The sequence below is a fragment of the Typha angustifolia genome, chromosome 4 (assembly GCF_048772165.1).
Source record: "Typha angustifolia cultivar Huaian chromosome 4, ASM4877216v1, whole genome shotgun sequence".
In the NCBI taxonomy this organism is placed as follows: Eukaryota; Viridiplantae; Streptophyta; class Magnoliopsida; order Poales; family Typhaceae; genus Typha; species Typha angustifolia.
Window position 1 is genome coordinate 5446070 of NC_133242.1, and position 26385 is coordinate 5472454.

Here is a 26385-nt window from a genome sequence, read left to right on the forward strand (position 1 = left end):
TTTGATCCTAGGGTTAGCATCAAGCTGAGCCAATGCATAAGACTTGACTAGATATGGCCCTGTTCATTTGTAAAATAAGAAAAATCTTATATTAGTATAGTAAGTAAATATTTTTTTATGTTGTATATTAGTTTATTAATACCTACTTCTCTCTCCCTTTTTCATCTGATATTTGTAAATTGTAAATTTATCAATTACCATTTTAGCTTTAAAAGACACTAATTAACTTTTACTTCATTCAGTTTCTTTCCGATTATAAATAATATTTTAGTTATATCCAAATTGTTATTTTAAGTTTATGCCATATCAAATATAATTATTATATATTATAGTAGTTTATAAAGAAATATAATAATAGTTTATTTTAGATATAATTATTTTGATGCAAGTATGAGTATAATTATACCAGTATAGAATTTATTCTACATATGATGGAAAGGAAGGATGTAACTGGAATTAAAAATAAGAGATTTTTACAAATTACATCCTATATTTTACCTATTTTGTAATTCATACGGTCTTTGGAGATTTTATAATGCGACCCCTTCAATTTTTTTATAATATTTATTTAACAATCTAACATTATTTTAGCTAATTGACATTAATCATGTTATATAGTTTATGTGACTCTAGTTCAAAGATTATTAAAATACTCTTAAAAGGATCATATCTGATCTAAATCCTCACAAAAAAATTTTTCCCAAACTAAATCTTATCCCATAAAATTTAAATCCTTTTTTCTAAAACTAAACCATATTTTATAAAATTATAATATCAAACCCCACGATCTTACAGGAATCTCTTAAAATTGCTACCACATATAGGTCTTAGAAGCTTTCCCAACTTCACATATTTTTATCTCTCCAGCTCAAACCCCTTTTTCTTATCTTTTCCCAAATTTTCTGTCTCGATCCCCATCTTTGAGTTCGCAAGTAATAAAGTCGGTTTGTTAAGATGGCCAAGATTAGAGAGTGACTCAGAATTAACCCCTTCATTATTTGTGAGTCTCTCTAGAGAAAGGTAAACTTAAACTATAGCGTTGGGATGCACGGATACTCACATAGCCATGTTTGTCTAAACTGTGACTTTGTTTCCCTTCAGGGAACCAAGTCTGAAACGATATGATGATAGAGCTCGAAAAATGGCCATGGATGGGCTTCCTTTCCATCTAGCTTTATTCAAGAGATTGATACATATATATATATATATATATATATATATATATATATATATATATATATGCATATAACACTCAGGAGAAGACCATATATATAGTGAGCTACTTACATCTCTCTCCAAAATACCAAGTATTGGTATATGGCCTGCACAGATGTATAAATATATGTGATCTCTGTCACTAGCAAGTAAAGATATATCCAAGAAGACATCATTTATAGAAGATCTACTTCATCATTAAAGGGACTACATTTTTCTTCTTCTTTGACGAGCGCTTAGTCTTGATCAATTGATTCAATACTTTCACACATCTACTAATAGTTCCTGCCATCTTTGCTCCTCTAACAATCTCAGAATGCTTTGTTACCATAGCCGGATCCCCCTTCTCTTCAACTGCTGCTTTGATCACAACCTCATCACTGACAGCATCACTGCCTTGATAATTATTGCTGAAAGATTTCGCCTCTCCGTTGCTCTCTTCCATCAACTCCTTTAGTGATAGGTGTTGCAGATCATTAATGCTCCGCAGAAGTTTCTCCTCGTCTTGGTCCTGAGAATTAATGGTAGCGTTTGAATTGGACCTCCTTGTTCTTCTTGACATGCTCGGATCATATCGGCGCGGCGTAGTGGAATCATATTGAGTCGCCATTGTTGTTGTTTTTCTTCTTCTTTTGGGAGAAAAGAATTATAGATGCGTTTTAACCTTTTGCTGTGGCTAAAGCTAAGGTAGGATGTCCTTTTCTATGGTTAAATTAATTGAAAGTTCAACAATAGCCTAGCAGCTCTTGATCTAGACATTAGAGTGAGATTAAAGTATTAGGAGGATAAAAAAAATCACATTGTGAGTAACAGGTTTGGTTAGAGTTGTACAATTTGGGAAATTTGATATGAGCTTCATTGCATTAAGTACATGGCAATTGCAGTGACTTTCAGTTATAATGGTCTTCTATACCATTCTAAATGCAATATATTTATTGAACACACCCGCTTTGATTCAAACTACTACCCTTATCCCACGCAAATTCCTAATTACAAATAGTAGTAAGGTAACATTCAAATGTTATTTGCTAATAGAATAGTGTTTCTTTAGTTAAAAGGGGCTCATATTATATGAAGATTTATGAGTTCGAAGTCGGATAACATCGCTATTTAGTTAGATATCGTTAAGTTATCACTTTTCTAAAATTACATACAAATGCTTCGACGAACTTCTCTCTCTAAATCCTTTTTTTCACTTTGTATATTTATAACTTTTCAATAAAAATAACTGTGCCTCACTGACTTTTTTTCTTAAAAACAATGAAAAAAAAATGCAAGGTTCCATCACAGGAACTTTAATTTAATCAAAGGTACACAATATCACCATCATATTTTGAGGTCCACCTAACTATATTCCTTTTCAGGACATAGTCTAGATCTATCTAATGCCTTTAAGACTTTCGGTTTCCTGAGACACGGATTCAACCAGTACGTTGGATGGATATTTTCTATCCTTTTCAATCTATTCATGCTTTTATTAATATAAGTAAAGTTAAGGAAGCAACTCTGGAAATGTGAATTAGATGTTAAATCTTTGAACAACCCGTTGGAAGTCAAGTGCCTGAGAACTTAGCTGCTTCATTGATTGCCAATTGTTTGGAAAACGATGGTGGGTGCCCTACCAGGGAGATCAGTTCTACACCTTAAAAGAAGGGAAATAGGCTCAACCTATCCGTTTTGCTCCTCTGAGCCAGAGTCCATGGAGTGCTTACTCTTACAATGTAATTTTGCCAGAGTAGTGTGGTTCTAGTGCAGACTTGGTATAACGCAGATGGCTTCAACTTTGAGGACTAGATATTTAGAACTTTTGATCATTTGAAGGATTGCAAGGCTCTAGCATTTTGCTTCAATGTTCTCTCGGGCATCTGGAGAGCCAGAAACAATCTAATTTTTAGACAGGAAAAACCTTGCCCGCACAGAATACTCTCCTACTCTAAGCTCTTACTCAACTTGAAAGGATTCTCCTCCCATCACCTCGTTTCCATTGGTCTCTTCAGTCTCGCTAACTCTTCTCAACAAAATTGAGATTGACATTCACTATGGTGATCTGATGGGATTGACAGATGCAGCATGGAAGGGCTCAAATGACGATGGTGCAGGACTGATTATTTTAGAGTTCCTAGCAGATATCTACTTAGGCAAAGCTTCTCTCCTCAGTAACTGCTATAATAGTTTGCATGGTGAGATGTTAGCTATGCGTTTACTAATTAAGAAAGCCTACCTTAAGACGCCCGCAAGCAAAGTCTGGCTATTCAGTGATTACCAAGTACTGGTTAACATACTCAATGAACACAGAGATCAGTTCATATCCTAGAACGAATGAAGGAGCTCCCATCAATACGAATATGCTACACAAGTAGAAAATATAACTTTGTGGCTCATAGTTTAGCTAGGTTTGCCATAGCAATTCGGGTTAGCAAGGTGTGGTTGAACCCACTTTGTGACTTCTATTGTAACCTTTTCTTGTTTGAATGAATAGATCTTTGGATCTTTATCAACAAAAAAAAGGGAATTTATTTTCCCAAAAAGCTATGAAAACTCAAGAGAAGATTTGAGGACTATTCTTCAATGCAATTTCACTGTTATACATCATAAATTGTAGTCTTTGAAAGACAGTATAAATCACTTATAAAAAGAGGCGAGCCAAGTAAATATGAGAATAAACATGATTATCTGGTAAATATGTAGGATACTAGAATTTATTGTGTAAATTCACCGACCGCTATAAAATCTTAAATGGAAGTGGATTCGACTTGCCTGAGTGAAGGTTTATATGATCAGATAAACCTATTGGGTTTCGAAGTTAGGACTTCTACTCTTAAAATCTTCAAAAACATCATATACAAGTGAACTCGACTTGACCAAGTGAAGGCTTATGTGATCTATAAAGAGTGACATTTTTGTGTATGTATGCATGGCAGCTATTCTTTTTAAGATGGCAGTACTTAAATTATGTAATTAGAAGGATTGGATTACTCAAATTTCTATATAGTATAAATAATCTCGAGTACTTAAGTTATGTAATTATGTTTCCTATGTTAAGCTTGTGCCTTGTTCCGTGAGATGATAGAACTTAGAAGTATTGTGCCCTAATTTTTAGCTATTTAACTATTATAATTTAATGCCAAAATTTGTGAATAGTTGCTTTGGAATAAGATTATTGTATCTCTTTTTTATTTCATAGTAGACTAGTTATTCGTGAGGAATCCAAATCCCTCTAATTGAATTTGAATCTAATTCAAATCAAGACATATTTCGATAATAAACGGACTAACATTACCTTCCTATTTATAATCCAATTCAAGTCGAAATGTAACAAAATTAAATAGATACGAATCCAATTGATGTACATATCCGAACCAATCATATCCGATTACACTCTTACCTAGGAGCTCTTGAATTCTGAAAAAAAATGTTATTGAATAAGACCAGCAGAACCTCTACTTAGTACTTAGCCTCGACTCATTTTTGAGGGTTAAAAAAGAGATTTATAAGCTATCAAGAGGAAAACCAACAACCTAGACAAGAGCTGCCAAATCTTTGGAGAAATTTTCAGCTGAAACTATTAGCATCAAATGGAGATTGACAACTGAAGAGTTAGTACATTAATTGCAGGTTCATCACTTACAGAGAATGGAGAAGAGCTTCTTTTCTCTTAAATAGGATCTGCCTGCATCGCCAGTAGAATCTGGCCAAAACAATATTTCAGATACCATATTTCCATCAGAAGATTAGTGTTTCCAGAATTAAACCAACTGCATTAGTTAGTTATGTAGCCGAGCTCAAAGGAAAACCATGGATCCCAAAATCGGCATCCCAAAATCGGCTGATCCGATAACTAATCTCGATCTGGACCTGAAACCAATCGGCCAATCCGTCTTGGCTGAAAACAACAATATCGACTGAAATTGGTTTTTTAAAAAAAATTCAGGTTGAATCTAAAATACATCTAATCTAAGAGGCATTAGTAATTGATGTTATTAGCTGACTTTTTAAATTCAGTTTTGTAGCCTCTATCTCTCACTCTCTTTCCACTTTCACAACCCGGCGAGTCCCTCCAGCTAGTCCAAACTTTGGTGAACTCAAAGTTTTTTTTTTCCTATATTTCTTTCCCTCTTTCTCACTCACTTTTTAAATTATCTTTTCTTATTGCTATATAACAACAATGAAATTCATTATAGTTTAAGTTTTAAGTTTATAACTCATATTTTCATAGTAATTTACGAGTATAAAAATTTATCTAATTTAAATCAAAGTTTTCATTTCTTAGACTTCATTTATAACTATTTTTTTATTTTTTTTATTATTTTTTAGAATTTTTTCTATATTTATGTAATTAAAAATAATCTGATTCGATGCAAACGATCGATATAACTAATACACATCATTTTTTCCAACGGCCGATCCCGATCCCCGATCCCGATCCCGAGTTTCATAATCTTGAGAAAAACATTACATACAGTGAAGATAGCCCTAAAACATAAAACAGAATAATCTAATAATCCTGATTTATTTAACAATCAACATTTACATATTTGAGAAATTCGTCTTTCATACAACGTAGGCCACAGGAACTGACAAGACTAGAACGTCAGATCAAATGTAATGCATACATTCAGAGAAGGAAGCCTCTAAAGAAAAATGGAAAAGGACAAAAGAATATTACTCGGTTATGATATTTCTCTATATTAGTGGAAATATAATATACTCAGCATAGAAGAGATTCCAAATAAACCTATAGAACTCTGAAATTGCTTCCTGCAGGAAAAGGAAAAGAAACTGTTAGCACCCATTATAAATGTTATATAGTTGAGATGTACCTTAATTACCAAAATAAAATGCATCTCAAAGTGTGCGCTATTTCGGTGCCCAAATACCATCAAAGCTACATACACTGAAGAGTATCTCCAGGTAACAGTAACATAATTAATTAGGTGTGGTCCTGAAGGTCCTGTATTACAAATTTATTTTCAATAAAGTATCACATTCTCAAAAAGTAAATGATATGCTTAAGAATTACTTTTTCTCTCTGTAGTTAGCTCCTTGTTCAGTTTCCAACCCATGCATTTTTCTTTCACAATTTGATGATCAGAAATTAATATGATACATATTCAGATCATAATTAAGAAAATAGATTATTTTTTTTTTACCCTCCCTGAACTATCACTTTTTTTCACAATGAGCTTTTTAATTTTTTTTTGGATATATAATAACTCTCTGAACTATTAGAAATACTTTACTTCACTCTTTTCATTAGGGAGTCGTTAAGTACTAAAAATAAAAGTTTAGGATGTCATTTGTACCAAAAAAAAAATTTCAAGATATCATTGGTAAAAAAAAAATAATGATAGTTCAGAAGATAAAAATAGAATTATCCCTTAAGAAAACCAGCAGGTATAGCTGACTATGAGAGAACTACAATCTTTTATGGATAAAACTTTACCTTAGAGTAATTTGCTTGTTCTAAAACCCATCCCTGAAAATCACGCACAGGACAAAATATCAAGTCAAAAGGAGATTATTAAACTTTAGTCAGAAAAGAAGAAATGAAATTACAGTATGCTTAATATAATGCCTCTCTATTCTCTAATATATCGTACATGTTAGTGGCACCATGGAATTCATACCATCAGCTAGCTAACACTCCCAATTTTCTTAGTAGTATGCATTAACATGAGAGGCAGGCAAGGATTGATGTGCCATGCTATGCCACGCTTCCACGCCAACAAATGGCACGGCCAACACCGCAAACAATTAGAAAGGAGAAATAGGAGAGAAAAGGGAGAGAAAAGGGAAAGAAAAGGGAGGAAGCTTATTACATATCTTACTGGTTCGGCGCCAGCATCACTGTTGAGATCTTCCGCCTCTTAACCTGTGTCACGCCTTAGTCAGAGAAGCATCTCTTCTCCTCTTTCAATCAGAGAAGAAAGCTGAACGGATTATCTTAAGACGATCCACTTTGGCGGTTTAATAAAGGATCCACCTAAGCAGATCTCACTTACAACAATCCGCTTGAAGTGGATGGTGAGTAAATCACAATCTGTTTAGAAAAGATATTGTTCTCCGGCGAGTAAAAGGGCATATCAGTGCCCTAGCCTTCTCCAACTATTGTGGGAGGGCTCAAGATGCCTCCTATTGCTGTAGAATGCTGTCGGAAGCCAATTTAAACCAGTCCAAGTTGGTTTTTGAGGGTGCCGTCGACAACTTGATACGGCTGGGGTTGGATATAGTTGTCTCAAGTTGAATCAGTTTTGTTTTTAAAGAATAAGGATTCTGGCTCTCGCGCTTGAACGTGAGGAAGTCGTGTTCGAACGCCTACACACTTTCACAAATATAGAGAATGTGTTTCACTCGTCCAAACACGCACGAGCCCATTAGAACGTGCTTGATGAGGATGCATTACTTTTAGGGTTATGTTTTGTTTGTTTTGTTTGTTAGGTTGACATCTAAATATATGGAAGGCAACCTTATTGTAGATATCGAATGAATTGAGTTTTTTCCCAACATATTCTTCTCTCCTTCTCTTGTTCTCTCCTACCACGGCTACACCGCCTCTAACCCCGTCGACTGGCCTACCACCTTAGACCCTTAGGGTTGGCCTACTTCTCTCTCTTCTTCTACTCTTCTATCATCGCCTTAACCCTATCCACCATCCCTAACCTTCCACTACCATTAATCCTACAGATGCCACCCCATCATCCCCGGTCTACCACTACTATATTCCACCTAGGAGTCCGTGCCTCCACCCACAATTTTCAATTCCTACTTGGATCTTAATTTATCAGTTCTGACCTTCCGACCTTTGTACATTATTTTGACAATATCTCTCGATCTAGCCATCCAATTCGAGTGAAATTAGATTAGTTGTAAGCTCTTTTACAGTGCTACAACATATTAAAATGTCACGTCGGTCCAACAGTTAGATCCGTCAAGAAATATCTCGAAAGCTCCGTGTAAATCTCTGCCCAGATCTGGTTGCGAATCGAATCAACCTTTTCCAAGGAGAGATCTTATCACAACCCTGGTCATGTGCCAACCTAGCATTGGGATGGGTCATGCCTACCAGCACAAGCACCCCTCAGGCAGGACAGGTGGTCTGCAGAAGCAAACCTGAAAGTTCAGGTTTGATCATAGATAAATACCATCATTTTGAAATGTCTTTTTGATATCCTCAATGTTGTATTCTACTAGCTGCCAGAGAACCCTTCTATGGTTAAAGAGATTCCAAAACTTAGCAGAGTATCTAAGATAACTAATGAACTTTGAAGTAGTAGTACCTTCGATGCTGCCTATAGTTATTCCTATTGATCTTCACAATCAGACTCATAGTTCCCATTTATATTTCATGAGAACATGTCGAAGTTCTTGATTTTCATGTACCCATAGATATACCAATTGAACTTAGAAATTGACAAATCATGAATTACCATACCTGAACAAGATATTCTTTTATCACTAGAGAACTGATTCTTCCCAACACTTTACTAGACCGGAAGCAAAGCACTTCCCGAAGCAAGTCCCATTAGATGTAAATGTAGATGACCGCGGACATTACTCTATGGGAATAACAGAATAACCTCCATACTTATCACATACTCGTAGAGTTAACATGATGGATTGCCTTGCTGGTCAACATAATCGGCACATGTTCATACACATCATGCCAATAAATTATTGAATTGATACGAGGGGAGTATCTTGATACTCTATCATGAACATCCATGTAGGTGTGTGCCACTAGGAATTGAACATATCTTACTTTAAACAAACTTAATTTGGAGTCTCTTTCATCCATTATACTTCAAGTTTTAAAATCAAATAAACATATGCTATACTAATATCTAACGTTGGAAGACTTAATTTAGCCCTTAAAACCTATTTTAAGGCCCTAGAAAGGTTCAAAGATTGTTTTTTTCAGCATGTCAAGCTCAATTACATACCAGTTCACCACAGTATGTGCTAGCGGTAAGTACCATACCAAGCTAAGATTCACACACCGAGCCACTAGCACAACTATCCTTGGTTAAAGTAACTCTGCTTTTTTTTCTGCATGGAGCTATTATGAATGTTGTTAGCACAATATGCACAAAATGGGTTGTCAAGTTAGGTCCAGTTGGTGCATGCAGAAAAATCTTTCACACTTTCTGCAAGCCAAACCATTGAAATTCATGGATGTTGGACTCCTACAACATGTTAGATGACATTAAGAGATAGAAAGAAGAGTTCATGCGAACCTGGAAGATCAAACCAATCGCAAGAAAAGCATGTATAGGCACCATTATGTTGCGTCTAAAAGCCTGCAAAACAACAAATTAACAAAAAGGCAAATTGGATTTCTCTAATAATTGATAACAAAATGAGTACCACTTCAAGCAATTGTGAGACAAAAGTAAAGAGGGAAAGAAGATAGAGATGAAGCCACTTTATATGTAAATTCTACCATCAATTATTGCTACAGAAGATCAAGTATCCATGTGAGACATTTCAGCATAAGAATAACAAATAAGGCGATGTTAGGAGTGACAATGGATCAATTTATTGCATGTCCAAATAGGTGTAGTGCATTCATCTTTGCAAATACAAGTGGGCATACATAAGAAAGTCTATAATCTGATCGGTTTAAAATGAAGAGGAATGTCAATAGGATAGCAGTCACATCTATGTTGTTCTGAATAGAAAAATATAATGCACTATTACTTCACATATATAACATCTCCAGGACATAGCTAGGACAAATAAATTAGGGAATCAAGAAAAGAATTATATATATTTTACCCCTCTATACTTATGTATAAAATAATTTTACCACCATATACAATTTTTTGTATTAAACCAGTTATTATACTTATTGACTAAAATGAAAATGTTAGAATTTCTGACCCATCTAACAAAGTTCCACCAAATTACCAAAATGCCCCTGTTATATTAGTTAGACAAACTAATAAGGAGAAGGGTGCTTTGCGCATTTTGGTAATTTATTGTGTTTGTTACAAAAGAGCATTTTGGTAATTTAAGAAATCTCTGTTAATTTGGACTAAAAATTTTACTTTAATCATAAGCATAGGAACAAGTTTGGTCGAAAAAATTATACAATGGAGTAAATTGATTTAACACTAGTACATATGAGTAAAGTACAACAAAAGAGTAAGATGAATTTAACCCTAGAAAAAAGTCAAAAAGAAATCGAGGATGTGACTATAGACTTTTGTTATTTGAAATATATATTATGATAGATCTAATTCAAACATAATACCTAGTTACCTATATCTATATCCTGAGAACATTCTATACGGATTCAGCTGGAAGGACATAAATTCAGCATAAATAAACACTGGGTATAGAAGTCATGTTGGATGGATAGTATCCAACCTGATTCCTCTCCAGGTGCAAAGGGAAAAGAGCCCCTAGGAATGTTTAAGATATAGTAAGTTCACCTGAGGCATATAAATAGCTACAGCAATAGCACCAAGATAATTCGCCAGCAAAAGCCCAGAACCGAGCAATGCGATGTTCCTGACACCAAGCTTTGTTGCCAAGGTTGATATTTCGAACCTACAGAAAGAATTAAACATGTAGAGAACGAATAGTTAACATATGTATGTTTGACGTTCATTGATATATGCATGTCGAATATCCTTATATCCAGTAGTTTTCTATGCTAATAAATCATAAAATTATGACCACGATACAAAAAACTAAAAAATGGATCAAGATATCAGATATGAACACCATAAGAGATGAAATTAAAGTTGAACAGGCAACTAGGAAAAAAAGGGATATTAATTTATACTAGAAACATATCCACTGATATCCACATATCCATAAAAGAAGGAACTTTTGATAGTGTAATAAGTGATGCAAGAAAAAAGCACGAGTAATCCCAACAAAACCAAGTTAGGTTGATTATCAATAAATGAAGAAGAAAAGGTATGACTTTAAAACTATTACACAATGACTAACACATATGTTGCACAATTATATGATTATAACAAGAACGATAATGAGGATGGTGCCACACTACGATGCACAAGTGCAATAGTAGCAAGTTCTAGAGCTGCACATTTATATACAAAATGAAAAAGGAAAAAAAAGAACAATATCAGTCGTGGATGACAGAGGTGCATTGTTAATGTATATAATTATGTTCGTGGAAGTCAGCTAATACGCCAATTTCAGTAGCTATATCATGTTAATCTCCTCACTTGTCACCAAAAAGATTGTTTAAACTCATACATTTCCTAAGATTTATCTCTTATGTTGCTATAATTGCTGTTATCTATTATAGCATTAAGTCTTGCTAGTATTCTCTAAAAAAAAAATCCATTTTTTCCAAATTTAACCAAGGTTTGACTCTAATTTTGTGATACCGTTCTTTTTACAGAAATATAGGAAAATTGCCCTTCATGGACCACTGATTGATGGATTTACATTATATTCCAATTGGTATTTTTTTGGAATTGGAAAATTGAAGAAATCCAAATTTCCCCTAGTTTAGCTGACATTGGGGTCTTAAAATTGGAAGCTAGTTTGAATTGAACAATCGTGTAAATTCATCAATTTCTTTAAACACTTAAGCTAATAGAGAATTGTGGTTATATTCTTTTATAATTTGACACTCCCTCCTTCTCAACTTGAGTCTTTTAATAAGCCCAATAAGTGGATTTGAATTAAATGGGTAGTAGTTTAATATTTAAGTAATGGATAAGCATATTGTGATTCAAACTTAGGACCTTCTCTGATATAATTTAATTCACCAACAACTCTAAAAGCTTAAGCTGATAAAAAGCGGTAGTTATATTTTTACATTCAAGCACATTGATATGTAGATAAACTAAATTTCTCCTACAATTTATCACCAATTTCGCATTAATCTCTAATTTCTTTATTACTAGGAAGATGGAAAATTTATTTCCTTTTTCCCACCAAACAAAGGCATTTGAAGTTACTATGGATTGATTTAAGCTTACTCAATATAATGTAGAAAGCATGGTCAGCAGGATCAGCTGATCCCGATCCAGGACCGATCCAAACTTTCTCTTTCTCTTTCTTCTCACTCTCTCTCTTTTACTCCTTTCTCTTTTTCTTTCTTTACCATATAACCATTGTTTCTCTTACGGAGATATCTAGCTCCAGTAAACTTCGGCGACACAGATCTAACTTCAACAAACTCCGGCAAACTATGGTATATAATTTTTTTATTTTATTTTTTTATTTCTGTCTTCGTTTTTTATTTCTTCCACTCTCTTTTTCTTCTCTTTTCTTCTTCTTCTTCACTGTACCAAAGTTTTTCTTTTTTTTGTTTGGTTTTCTTTCACTCGCTCTCTCTCTCTAATCTCTTATTCTTTTCAGTTTTCACTGCACCATAGTTTTTCTTTCTTTTTTTAAATTTTTTTATCATTTTTCTAAATTTTAAAAACTTTTTTTATATTTTTAAATAATATTTAGAATTTATATAATTAAAAAAAGTCTGATCCGAACTAGGAGAATGATACGACTAATAGGGGCGATCCGGCCAATATGTATCATTTTCTCAGAAGGTCGATCATGATCTCGGTTTTTCGAACCTTGGTAGAAAGCATAAACAACCTGCATGTGGAAGTGCTCACTGAAGCAAACTTCTACACTTCAGCAATAAAATTATAAAAGAAGATTTGGTATTGAAAGATTATCCGTAACTTCTATAATTATGTTTCATACCTAATCTTCTTCCTTTCAATGATACCCTTAATGTCAACTTGCTCCGGTGGCAGTATCCTAAAATTGCAACCAAGAAATTTGAGCAATCTACCTATTTTCTGGCCCTCTAATTGCATGGAATCCATCCACTCCTATTTTGCTTTGGCCAGAAAGTAGGCACCACTTTCTAAAGGGTGAAAATAATGTTGACAATAACAAAAAAACACAATTCTTGTGGAGCCTATTTGTGCACTAGCTAGCCATCAACATCATAGAAAACAAGCTTGAACTATGATGAAGGTACTGATGATTGCCCTCTTAAAAAGTTGGCAGTACTTAGTGGCCAAAAACCAACCTTCATCCCATGAGCTAAGCACAATTTCAATAGTCTGGAAGCCCGTTATAAACCAAAACCATGTCTACTCTAGAAGTTGATATTTTGGAGTTTGGACCTTCTTATAAAGTGGTAAGCAAGTTCAGCCAAAACTGAGACTGACACTTTTGAAGTTCCAACGTTGTGAAAAACCAAAAACATGTCTACACTTGGATCCTAAGCTAATTAAATTTACAAGATCATTTATCTGTTAGGAAGGGAAAAAGGAAACAAGATTAAAAATAGAAAAGTTAAAAACATCAACATATTCTTGCATACAAATATAAATTCTGGCCAGCTTTATGACCTGCCAGTAACTATGAGAAGATAACAATTGATAACACAGTGGTGGTACTTCCCAATGTGTTGAAGTCTGCTTTCTATAAAAATGTAATTTGAGAACACATGATCTAACTAATGGCCTACCAATGGCATCCAAGTCAGCTTTCTTATAAAGCCAAATTAGGAAGCCACCACAAGAGGAAACTAAAATTTGCAAGTCTAAATCCTGCAGAAAGTGCACAGCATGCATATATGTGTCTGCAAAGCTAACAAACATGGAAGACAAAGTTTCAGCTTACTGTAAAGTCCAGGAATCTCATGCATCAATATTCAGAAGGAAGCTATTTTGGTTACTCACTTGCGATCTCCTTCTACATCTGGAAGATCTTTGGTTATAGCTATGACCAAAGCAAATAATGTCACAAAGCACGTGATGAAAGCAACAGGTGAGCTGCAGATAGAAAGATGTACATGGAATTAAACATCAAGATCATGGATGCATGTGTCTTCAATGAGATAGATGCAAGAGCAGCTTTTACAAATTTATAAGTACAGGCATACTACTCATAGTCCATCATTTCAAGATTTCATAGGTATAAGTTAAAGAGCAATGCCGCAAAATATGAAACTCTTTACCTCCATCGAAATGTTAGTCCCAGTGCAGCTCTAGTAGCATAGTATACACCAAAATTAAGGAGAAAACCACGCACCTAATCAATTTGAGAGAGAAAAAGTTGGTGACTAAAAGGCATAATTTGTAATTAATGCTAAGAGAAGGAATCGAGCACAAAATAAATTAGTATAAAGCTCTATGAAAACAAATCAGAAAAAAAGAAGAAGAAAACAATCTAAAGTGCTCTACAGATTTTTAACTATTATAGTTAATCAGCATCCCCATGTCATATGACGAAGCGCCTTCAGAATGCAGTGTAACAAATTCACATCCAAGTCCATAAAAGCATCAGCATTTAAGAAACTTGAAAACCCAGTTTCCAGAAAACCTATCAAGCATTATAATTGATATTGCACGTAAGGTTTCGTTATAGGCTAGATTATGTGAAATGCATATATATGAGTATGATTATGTGATGATTAGTTATACTTCAAACTTGTCCACCTAAGTAGTTAACCCGTGGGCTATTAGTCACATTCAAGGATTGTCACACCAATGGCACGTGTATTAATACCCTATTGGCATGGCACATGCTAGTCGGCATGCCCCAATGTGCCACTGGCATACTAGCATGCTTCTAAATAAGTTCTTTAAGAATATTTATACATATTTGAGTTTTAATATATATGTACTAAAGCCTATGTTAAGAGTTTTTGTTCCCTCGATAATATTGTAAAAGACCTAAATATAGCAATAGTCAAGTAGAAATGATGGAATATGATTCAACACATAATATCACATAATTATCAAATATTTCCTTTCCTTTCCCTTTTGATTCGTATGTTTTGAATAGTATTTTATATAGATCTAGCACAAAATGCTAGATTTGTGTAGAATGACTCGTAAAAATGATAGATCTAGCTTTATTTTACGACATCTAAGATAATAAATCTTATATTTGGTTTCTAAACCAAAGAAAATAAGAAGAGAAAATAAGAAAATATTTTTTTAGGAGATTTGAAATTCCCATCCTTGGATGGACCTCCTCTTTCTCCTCCTTTTATTCTTTTTGGTTTGAGAAATAATCCTACTAACAAAAGGCCTCAAGAGGGAGTCTCTTTGAGTAAGCTAGATAGGTATCAAGCGGCAATAAGGGCATGTAGCTCGATATCTCTCGATATTGAAGAATACAAGTGATACATGGAACGGGCATGCCTTTGCACGAGGGAGTACCATGACATGACCCAAGCTACATGCCGACACACCACCGGCATGGCAATCCATGGTCACATTCACTTCAACTCAACATGATACCAAGTACTCAAATAAGGAATAATCTTTCAGTTTTCATTCCATAGAAAGTACAATGGTAAAAAAGGTCATGTTCAAATTGAAATACTACTACCTAGTTCTCCTTTTGTACTCCTGACTAGAGTCATATATTTATCTCAAATGAAACTATATCTGACCTAAGTACTCAATATATGTGAAAGAGCAAAAGTATGATTATATGGTAGCTCACACAAGGAAGAAATTATTCCTCTCCACTTGGCTTGATTTGTTTTATTTTCATAAGTAATTTTAACCATAGTTCTTAGTTTCGGCCGATCCCGAGTGGGATCGGCCGAAACGGGTGGGAACGGGTCGGATCCATCCCCACCTGCCTCTCTCCCTTTTCTCTCTCTCTCTTTCTCTCTTTTCCTCTCTTAGTCTCTTTCTCTCTTTTCTTTATTTCTTTCTTTCTCTCTTTCTCACCGATTTCTTACTCTCTTTCTCCCCGGCGACTGAGTAGATCTCCGTCTCTCCGGTGACCTCGACCTCCGGCGACGTTCTCCGACGACCTCGATCTCCGGCGACCTTCGGTAAGTTTTTTTTTCAGTTTTTTAATTTTTTCTCCCCTGCTGCTGCTCACTGCTGCTGCACCTGCTGCTGCAGTAGTAGCAAGGTGCTGCTGCACCTGCTGCTGCAGCAAGGTGCTGCTGCAGTTTGCTGCTGCAGCAGCAGGTTCTCTGCAGCTGCAGTTTGCAGCAGCAGCAAGCTGCAGGTGCTGCTTATGGCTTTATGCAATTATGCCTTATTTTAAATTATTTTATATTTTATTTTGATTTTTGTTTATGTTTTTTAGTTGCAGTCTTGTAGAGCTAAAATATCAATGGCTCCAAAAGAGAAGTCATATGATACCGATATTGGGTGGCAACATTGTAGCATTATTGGGCAAGATAAAAGGCGCGTTAAATACAACTGGTGTGGAAAGGAAATGAGTGGTGGTGTCAGTCGTTTGAAAGAACATTTAGCTGGAAGACAAAGAAATGTAGCAGCTTGCACTCAAGTGTCTTTGGAAGTTAGAAAACAGATGTTGGCTCATTTAATTGGCAAAAAGAAGGATAAACAATCTACACAACAAAGAGAGTCAATGATTCGTGAAGAATTGATGCATAATCCTGTACAGATTGATAATGATAGCAGTGAGCAAAGTGAGGAGGATGAGGAGGAGAGACAAATAAGGAGGGCAATAAAAGATAGCAGAAATATGCATAGAGAAGAGGAAGAGATGAGAAGAAGCACTGGTAGTAACTTTCAGAGATCTAGATCAGTTAATATACGAGGAGAGAGAGAATATGAGGGCAGCAGTTCTACCCATAGGACTCCTAGTGTTACAGCAGAGTCTGAAAATATTGGACCAATGGATACATATCTTTAGAAAAAAAGGGGTCGTACACAGACTTCAATCAAGACAGCTCTCAAAGGAATTAAAAATGCAAAGAAACACATTGGTAGAGCTATCTCTAAATTTTTCTTCTACAATCATATTCCTTTCAATGTAGCTAATAGCCCTTACTATCACACTATGGTGGATGCTATACAATCAGTAGGGCCTGGTGTTCCCCCTCCTAGTTCAAATGATATTGCTACTAAATATCTTGACTCAGAGGTAGATGAACTTCATACTTATATTGAGACATTTAAACGGTATTGGGATGAATTTGGTTGTACACTGATGTGTGATGGGTGGAGTACACAAAACAGAAGAAATATAATTAATTTCTTAGTGTACTCTGGCATGGGGACAATATTTTTGAAGTCTGTGGATGCTACTGCTCATTTTAAAAGTGCAGATTATATTTGTCAGTTGATGGATGAGGTAGTACAAGAAATTGGTGAAAAAAGAGTAGTCCAAGTGGTTACTGATAATGGGGCAAATTATAAAGCTGCTGGAAATTTACTGATGATTAAAAGACCTCATTTATATTGGACGCCATGTGCTGCACATTGTATTGATCTGATGTTAAAGGATATTGCAAAAGAGCCTGAAATTGACATGGTCATATGTGAAGGTCAGAGGTTAACAAATTTTATATATAACCATGGTTGGGTTCTTAATTTACTCAGGCAGATGACTGGTGGTAGGGAGATCATCAGACCCGGCGTCACTAGATTTGCCACTCACTTTTTAGCCTTGGAGAGCATCATGCGCTACAAGGATGATATTATACGGATGTTTACATCACAGGAGTGGTCTATGAAAATTAAGAATATGAAACCTAAAGATAAATCTTTAGGTGAAACTTTGAAAAATATGGCTCTTGCAAATACATTTTGGGATAATATTACAATTGCCACCGCAGTATTTGAGCCTCTTGTCAAAGTATTAAGACTTGTAGACAGTGATGACAAGTCTGAGATGGGTTTCTTATATAAGGCAATGGACATAGCTAAAGAATCAATAAAAAAAAATGTGGGCCAAAGTTATAAGAATTGGTGGAAGATGATTGATTCTAGATGGAACAAACAACTACATAGAGATATACACGCTGCTGGTAAGCATGCTTTTAAGTTTTAAGTTTTAATTTACTTTTATTTATGAATATTTAAAAATTTGAATGCTTACAATTTTTAAATTTTTACAGGGTATTTTCTTAATCCAAGATTTCAATTCTCTAAAAATGTCAATAATGATAATGAAGTCTTGTTGGGGGTTAGAAAGGTAATCAGCAAGCTTGAGCCCGATATTCATAAACAAATCCTGTGCGATAAAGAAGTAAGTTATGATTCAATTAAATAATTTTATTATTATTTGTTTCAAGTTTTAACTTTCAATAATCAATATAATCAATAAGCTAATAATATATTTCTGATTTCAGATGGAGAGATATAGATTGAGAGCTGGGCAATTCAGTACTGCTAAAGTTGCTGCAGCTATATCTCATAACACTCCAGCTGAATGATGGTCTATTTATGGATGGGAGGCACCAAATTTGACGCCAATAGCAAAGAAGATTTTAAGTCAAACTGTGTCTTCATCACAGTGTGAAAGAAATTGGACTACTTTTTCCTTAATCCACACAAAAACACGCAACCGATTGACAATGGAAAGATTGGAGAAGTTAGTTTTTTGTCATTATAATATGAGATTGAGGGAGAGAAATTTAAGAAGAAAGGCAGAAAATGAACAACTGATTGATTTAAATCATGTTTTTGATGAAGAAGACCCCTTGACTCCATGGATCAGAGAAATGGAGGACAAGTTATTAGATGACAGAGATAACCCATAGTTAGATAAAATATTAGGAGAGACCACGACGAGGGCAGAGGCTGATACGAGTCATAGTCCTGATGATACATATGGTGGTGAGATCGTTCCATCTAAATTTGTTGAGGAAAGTCAAGGAGGCATAAGGAGTGAAGACAGAGAAACTGAGGATATATATACATATCAGCGACGTCGTCATGAGATGCATTTTGGTTCCTATGATTATGGTACATCGAGTATTTATTGTTTGGAGCCATCACAAGATCCATATGCTAGTTATTATCCTCAGTATACTCAGTATTCTCAGACACAAGATCCAAATGCTGGTTATTATCCTCCTCAAACGCAAGTCACACAACAAGATCCATACAATATGACTAGTATGATGGAATCACTTTTTGGAGCATCAGGTCCCAGACATCAATATTTACAAACTTATGGTGATTATGATGATGAAGACTATAGAAATTTACGAGAACCAGCTCGGTATTCAACAAAGTTTTAAATTTTGAGTAAGTTAATACATTATTTTAAGTTTTTAGACTTCATATGTGAGTAATTTTTGTTTTCTTATTTTTTGTCATTTTTCTAAATTTTTCTGCATTTTTAAATAATATTTAGAATTTTATATAATTAAAAAATAGTCCGATCCGATACGAACGGCCGATACGGCCGATACGTATCGTTTTTCTAGACGGCCGATACCGATCCCGATCCCGATACTGGGAACCTTGATTTTAACAAGGAAAACTACTTGAGAACACAGTAGGAGCAAGACATTCTTTTGCTTCATCTACTGTTCTTCACAAGGTTCCAAAAATCGATATCGGTATCGGGATCGGGATCGGCTATCCGGAAAAACGATATGTATCGGCCGTATCGGCCGCTTGTATCGGATCGGACTATTTTAATTAAATAAAATTCTAAATATTATTAAAAATGTTGAGAAATTTCTAAAAATTTAAAAAAAATTATAAGAAAATAAGAAATAATAATTACTCACATATAAAGCCTAAAAAGTAAAAATCTCTTTTCCTCCCTCTTCTTTCATATCCCTCTAACTATTAGTCTAAAGTATCCATTCTCTCCCACACTCTTTTTTTTTCCATCTTTCTCTCTCTCTCTTTCTCACCCTCTTTTTTTTAATCTTTCCCTCTCCCTCACTCTCTCTTCCTTCCCCCCCCCCCCCCCCCCCTCTCTCTCTCTCTCTCTCTCTCTCGCCCTCTTTTTTTTAATATTTCCCTCTCCCTCACTCTCTCTTCCTTTTTCCCCTCCCCCTCTCTCTCTCTCTTCCTCTTTCCCTCTCTCTCTCCCTCTCTCTCTCTCTAGATGCTGCTGCAGCCGCAGGTGGCTGCTTGCAGCCAATACAGGCCGAAACCACTTGTACAGGCCGGCCTGGATCGGGATCGACTGTCTGTCTTCTAAGGTGCACTAAGCAGATAACAGATTCCACCAAGACTTTGATAATTTTTGGTAGTGAGTACCTAATACCCATGCACTTAATGCACATAAGAGGATGGTAAATGTAAAAATGATTGGCATAGGAGATTATTCCATTATCTCGTAGCACAACCATTTTCTTCACAATTTACTATTTATCCACAAGTGAATTCTAAATTTATGGTCCTGTGGTTTCCAGTCAAGTGCTTTGTCAATGTTTAGTAAATCCAGGGGCAAGCAAAAGGCCAAAAGCATACCGTGGCAATGATAAGAAATGCAGCAACAGGATATCTCTTTAATCTGAATGGAGGAACAGAATATATGGTGCCAAGAAAAAGTCCGAGGCAGTAGAGAGAAGTGATGAATGATCCAAAGTTCCATGCAACAATAAGAAGTCCAGCTGCTGCAAAGAATAATACCAAAATCCATGCTGACTGGACTGAGAGGTCACCAGCAGCTATCGGCAAATATGGCTTGTTTACCCTGAATAATCATAACTAATGTAGGGAAATATATACACTGAGGCAAACAGCAAATAAAGAGTTTAGAAAATGAAAGCTGCAATGATGGGAATTCCATCAACTAGGAGAAAGATGAAAAATAGGATTGCATGGTGAGACATGAGGGATGTACTTATAAGCAGATAGTGCAACATAACTAAAGTTAAAAGCAAAAATATAAGATCAACATACTTGTCAATCCCGATATCATAAATCTGATTAATTCCAACAATATAACCATTGCCACAGATAAGTGCGACAAGTCCATAGAATGCCTTGAATGTCAACCACCAGTTTATGAGGTTTGGGTTCTCTATCAGAGCTTTTGCGACCAAAGCTCTAACATCAGAAGAAAGACAATTGAATATGAATCAGAAGTCTGAGGAGCTCCATTCAAGGTTGAAATGGCAGAAACTACTAATAAGTTGAAAACACATCTAGTAGAAGTTTAGGCACTTACGAGGATCCTAAAGCAGTTCCGCGAATGGTATGAGGCCTCAAAAATCTCCAACATGAATCTCTTAACTCAGAAATTTTGTTCAACAATGGACTGGACCCGGCTGCATCAGCTTGAGAAGATGCCTGTGAACAACCCAAACTTGTGAGATTGTCTTGAGTGAAAAAGAGCTGCATCGTTGCTTGTTGATAATGTATTTTTCCCTTAGCCACATGAAGAATAGTACAATATAGATAGAAAGATACTCTTTTGTGGTTTTCTAAGTTTGCTGGTCCTTCATTTTTTTAAGGAAACAATATTAGAGACAGAAATAGTGAAATACTACATCGTAGTAGCTATGCGATCATTGCATTTTATTCTCAGCAAAGTAAAGTAGCTAACATATATTTAGAAATAGTTAAGAATATAACTACAAAACGTAGTGCCAACAAACTATGCAATCCAAAACTGAGGGAAAAAAAAACACATAAGAAGAAAACTTGTGTCCTATGTGATTACAAATTGGGAAGACTACTCATATTAGTTTACAATTGAGATAAAGTAGATATCTGAGTTTTACTATAATATCTAAGTATCTTATAGACTGTTTAAATGAATGGAACTTCGGAACATGAGATATTGCATATTGTTCAAGCATACAATTCAATAAAATTCATATTCTTTTTACTACATCTTAGAATTCAAAGCAAGATAAATTGGGAATGCCATGCACTAATCATACTAAGGATGCTAGCTACCACTTGTCATTAGTTAAACAAAGGCAAATTGGATTATACCAGAAGATGCCCCATGATTCCCAACTTGTGGAGCAGGTCCAAAGCAATCATATTGATATCACAATGCTGACTCAACAGCTACAGTATAGCACATTCCAGCAAGGGTCTTTCTTCATACCTATTTCCTTACAAATTGTGGAATAATGCCAAATTTAAGGTTCTTAGTTTTACTAAATAACTCTTTTTTTCTCTGCAACACTATAATAAAGTTATTAATTATATTAGTCTAGACATTTCCATTCATACATCTTGAAATATGGCACCTTAATGTTGCAGAACCTAATGTCTGGTCAATTATTGTAGATTAGGCTTCAAAGAAATTCCAAAGTATGAATAACTCAGTTGAATCTACTGCAGTGAAACTGCTTCTTTTTAGCTTGATATTTTTTGTATTAGGAAGTGGATGTGTAAATGTAATTATGTAATGGATTGAACGTTAAATATATTTACGAGTGATTGTGTATGTGATGTTGCTTAACATGAGTTAAATTGGTTGTGGAGGAGTCAAATATGGTAACGCTCCTACTACTAGTAGCATTTGATGCACTCAGCTTACTGTATAGTGTCATTACGTGTATGCACTATATCTACATCTGTCATGCAAAACCTGACACTTCTCTTGGATTTCTTTCCTTTTCAATTTGTGATTTAAAATCATGAGGAGAAAAAAAAAAGTACCTTTAAGAGGGAGGTTTCAAGTTCCATATCAATGAAGGAGGCTAAATGGACTTAGACATCCATTTGTCTTGTTTCAACAACGTAGCTTTCAAGTTGAATAAAGTTGTTGACTGAGAACTTCTTTAGTAGTTATGGACACCACTAACACCTCTAGCAGCAATGGCTTAATAATTTTCGCCTATCAGACGTTCGAGATATCCTAAATTCTTAGCACCAGAACTTCATCTGCAGCTTAGCCCACTTAGCCATTTCCTGTTTTTCTTTTTCCCAATCCATTGATATTGGCCACGAGTATCTTGAAAATATTACCAAGCATCCGTTTTTAGCAAAAGGAGCAAATTAAACAATATTGAGAACTCTGGCGTTCAAATTATCAAATTAGTACTCAAGCTCATCGTAAGAGAACAAAGAACCCCCCCCCGCCGAAAAAAACATTAGTACTCCATCTCAGACCACAACTTTAGTCCCAATATGATATATTATAGAGGGGGAGAAAAGACTGCATACTCATAATTCATCCTTTTTTTCCAAATTTCCTTTGATATTGCAAAGGCGCCTCCTTTAGTAAAAGGAGCAAATCAAACTACATTTTGGACTCAACATACAAATTAACAAGAAATAAGCATGGACATTCTAACAAATACGCGAAATCAAGATCATAGTTGGAAAAAGAAAGCCTCAAACTTTGAGACCTTTGGGGCAATAAGATACGTCTTGTATAGATAAAAAGGACCAGATACATACCCGAACGGTGAAACGTGTCTTCTTTCTATAAAAGTGGCCTCTTGTGCAGGAAATGGGCTCCGAAACAGTTAGGAAACGAGACGAAGAAGAAGAAGAAGAAGAAGAAGAAGAAGAAGAAACGAAGAGAGAACATAGTGGATTCGTGGACGGCCCCCCGGTGGGCGCAATACGGCGATGAGGGCGGTGGAAGCAGAGGAAACGTTGGGCGCCAGCGATTTGAGGTGAGGAAGCGGGAGAGCAAGAGTGGGAAGACGGGAAGGACGCAGCCATTGGGGGAGTTTCGCGCACTATCTCAAGCGCACCAAATGCCGTAGAAACATTTGGCTCTTGTTTGTGATAAGAGGTAGAAAATTTCCAGTTTAATATCTTACGGTCGTAAAAGGAACCTAAGCAATTTTTCCAAACTAGGTTTTTTTTTGGATAAATAGGTGAATTAAAACTACTTTTAGTGAAAGCGATTCTCTATTAACGTTAGTAATTCTTTACGTGAATAAAGTTATAATTATGCATATAAAGCTACTGAAACACTATCATCATCAGTAATTTATTTTATTTTTCGTTAGAATTTTGCTCTCAAATATTATAGCGAAAAATTATTAATGAAAAGAGTGAATTATTTTGGCAAATGTGATTTTTTTTATTATGAACCTATTTCGTAAAGTATTTTTAGAAACTAATGTATTACTTCGATGAGCTTGAAAAAATAGACCTAGTTAGCTAAAAAAAGGAAACTATTTGGACGATACGACGAGTGAATAGTTGAGTCAAAAGCGGTAGTACTTTTGTAGACACTAAACAAAATTATGTTATTGGAGAATAATTGCATCGAGAAAAATGGGGATTTAATTATATTTGAAATTTTATTTAGAATATAAAATTGATTTTTATTAATTTATTAATAAAAATTCCTGACCTTTTTCTTCATTTTTTTTAATTAATACCTGGGGGGGTTATTAATCATTCGATTATATATTTTTATTTTCTTGTCTAAAAAATACCGTGAATTATACTGATGAAATAGAGAATATATCATTATTTTTATAGTAAAGAAATTGAAATACTTAGAATACCTCTGGATAAAGTCGACAAACCTAAAAGAGTAATGATACTATTTCTCATGTGAGTTAACTAAAGTAGGGGCATAATAGTAATGCAATATAATTAATTTAACAAAATGGTGTTTTTAAGTAATAAAAGCAAAGCTCATGGATAGTACATGGATTTGCTTCTTGCTCATTTATTCATTAATATTTTCGTTTTCTGTTGAAGAATCACCCAAGTAAATATTATTTTGATCAAAATGTCTTTGCTTTATATTTGGGTTGAGAGAGCAATACGGGTGTAAACGAGCCAAGCTAGAGTGAGCTAGCTTCGGCTCATACTCGACTCGGTCGAAATAAATTCCGTACCATAGAATTAGGCTCAAGCTCGGCTTAGTTTAACGTGAGCCTAGCTCGAGCCTAAAATAAGCCTATTGTCAAGTCTCATTCAAACCGAGCCGGATCGAACTAGACCTAGTCAAATCGAGCCCAAGCCGAGTACCACCACAACTTGAGGAGGAGGAGGCTAGCACTGTGGCATCACGACCCTCTGGAACGTTGATTCGATTGCCATGATCCCTTCCTCCTCTATTGCCATTGTCACCTCGGCAATGAATCAGTTCCTAAACGGATCCATCTTAGTAGGCGGATTGAGCTTCAGCCAAGCCGAGTCCGAGCCGCTCGTTTATTTTGATAGCCCTAGAGAGAAAGGCTTATTTTGCTTTTATGCTAATTCATATATATATTTTTTTCAAAATAAACTCATTACCTTTCAAGAAAAGACATACCTTTTTAAAATAAATATATAAAATACTTTTTAAAATACATACGTAAACTGTTTTCTTTTTCTTTTCGATTATTACATATGAACAAGTAGAACCAAATCTAATATATTCAATATCATACGAATCACTCAGTATGCAAGTATTTAAATATCAAAAGACATTAGAGAATTTTAATCAAGCATGTATTTGAGTGTCATATATACTCGTATATTTATCTTCGAATTTATAATATTTATCATATTTTCCCAAGGATAAGCCATATAATAGTAAAATTGTATTGTATTTATGCATAAAACCAAATAAAACATATCTTAACTCAAATTAAATACTCTTCAAGCATATATTTGAATGACAAATAACATCAAATTAAAAAAAATCATATTAGTGAGCATATTTGCTTATATATTTATCTACAAATTTATAATATTTATTAGCGGATAATAATATTTGTTAGCATATTACATTAACTTTTTGTGGATTACAACAATTATCATCGGAATAATTCTTTTTGTTTCTAGTGTTATATATATATATATATATTTTTAAGAGAAAAGGTTTATATATAGCCTACTCGGTCTCGAGCATATTTTATGTAAATATTTGAGTGTCAAAAGACATTAAAGAATATCACCTAAACATGCATTCAAATGATATATGTGTGCAAATTAATCTACAGATTTAGAATATTTATCAATGGACCACAATATTTATCAACAAATTATAGCTTTTATCAACCATATGATAACTAAAACCAAATCTAACATACTCTACCTCAAATTAAACACTCTTTACATATATGTCAAATGACATCAAATTAAAAAATATTATATTACTTAGCATATGTACTCATATATTAGATGCAGATTTACAATATTTATAAGCGAATTACACACATTTAATACATTGATTTTATGCATATTATGATATTTATCAGCATAATAGTATTTTTTTTTAAGAGGAAATTCCTAAACAACGTACTCGGTAATATATAGGACACATTTTATTTTAAGTATTTGAGTGCCAGAATGTATTAAAGAAAATTTATATTAAAATTTTCAAGAATATTAATATAAATTATATATAAAAATATATACACATATATATATATAATTCTATAAAAATGAACCTGATTTATTTTGAAAATAGAATAGGCGCGCAATTTTTATAAAACCACAAATCAGTAATTTTAACTCAACTTAGAGAAACCAATATCAAGAACTATGAACATTCTACTCGAAATCTTTCGCATTGTTTCTTTGATAATTAGTTATCACT

General features: G+C 34.5%; 2 protein-coding genes across 3 annotated transcripts; one reads left to right on the forward strand and one right to left on the reverse strand.

Annotated features, from left to right (window-relative positions):
* Positions 1 to 5693: 5693 nt before the first annotated feature.
* LOC140758860 (probable homogentisate phytyltransferase 2, chloroplastic) lies at positions 5694 to 23612 on the reverse strand. Its single transcript, XM_073095231.1, has 10 exons — positions 23286 to 23612; positions 21091 to 21212; positions 20823 to 20969; positions 20388 to 20613; positions 14183 to 14256; positions 13905 to 13997; positions 10650 to 10767; positions 9450 to 9512; positions 6659 to 6691; positions 5694 to 5973 (listed from the first exon to the last, which is right to left on the reverse strand). The coding sequence occupies exons 1-10, from the start codon at positions 23553 to 23555 to the stop codon at positions 5899 to 5901; spliced, it is 1221 nt and encodes a 406-aa protein (XP_072951332.1). The 5' UTR covers positions 23556 to 23612; the 3' UTR covers positions 5694 to 5898.
* Positions 14267 to 19444, forward strand: LOC140758861 (uncharacterized). Of its 2 annotated transcripts, none has more exons than XR_012104165.1 (2): positions 14267 to 18198; positions 18302 to 19444. XR_012104165.1 is itself a non-coding variant. In XM_073095232.1 (2 exons), exon 2 carries the CDS (start codon positions 17008 to 17010, stop codon positions 17998 to 18000), a length of 993 nt encoding a protein of 330 aa, XP_072951333.1. In that variant the 5' UTR covers positions 14267 to 16021; positions 16285 to 17007; the 3' UTR covers positions 18001 to 19444. The 2 variants fall into 2 exon arrangements, 1 of the variants encoding a protein (XP_072951333.1); XM_073095232.1 differs by having other exon boundaries at positions 14267 to 16021; positions 16285 to 19444.
* Positions 23613 to 26385: the final 2773 nt, after the last annotated feature.

Coding starts and splice junctions, on each gene's coding strand:
- LOC140758860 (XM_073095231.1), bottom strand. CDS start 23,555: ATGGCTGCGTCCTTCCCGTCTTCCCACTCTTGCTCTCCCGCTTCCTCA. Junction 21,213..23,285: donor AGACACGTTTCACCGTTCGG/GTATGTATCTGG, acceptor GGTTGTTCACAG/GCATCTTCTCAAGCTGATGC. Junction 20,614..20,822: donor TATGATATCGGGATTGACAA/GTATGTTGATCT, acceptor ATGATTATTCAG/GGTAAACAAGCCATATTTGC.
- LOC140758861 (XM_073095232.1), top strand. CDS start 17,008: ATGGTGGATGCTATACAATCAGTAGGGCCTGGTGTTCCCCCTCCTAGT.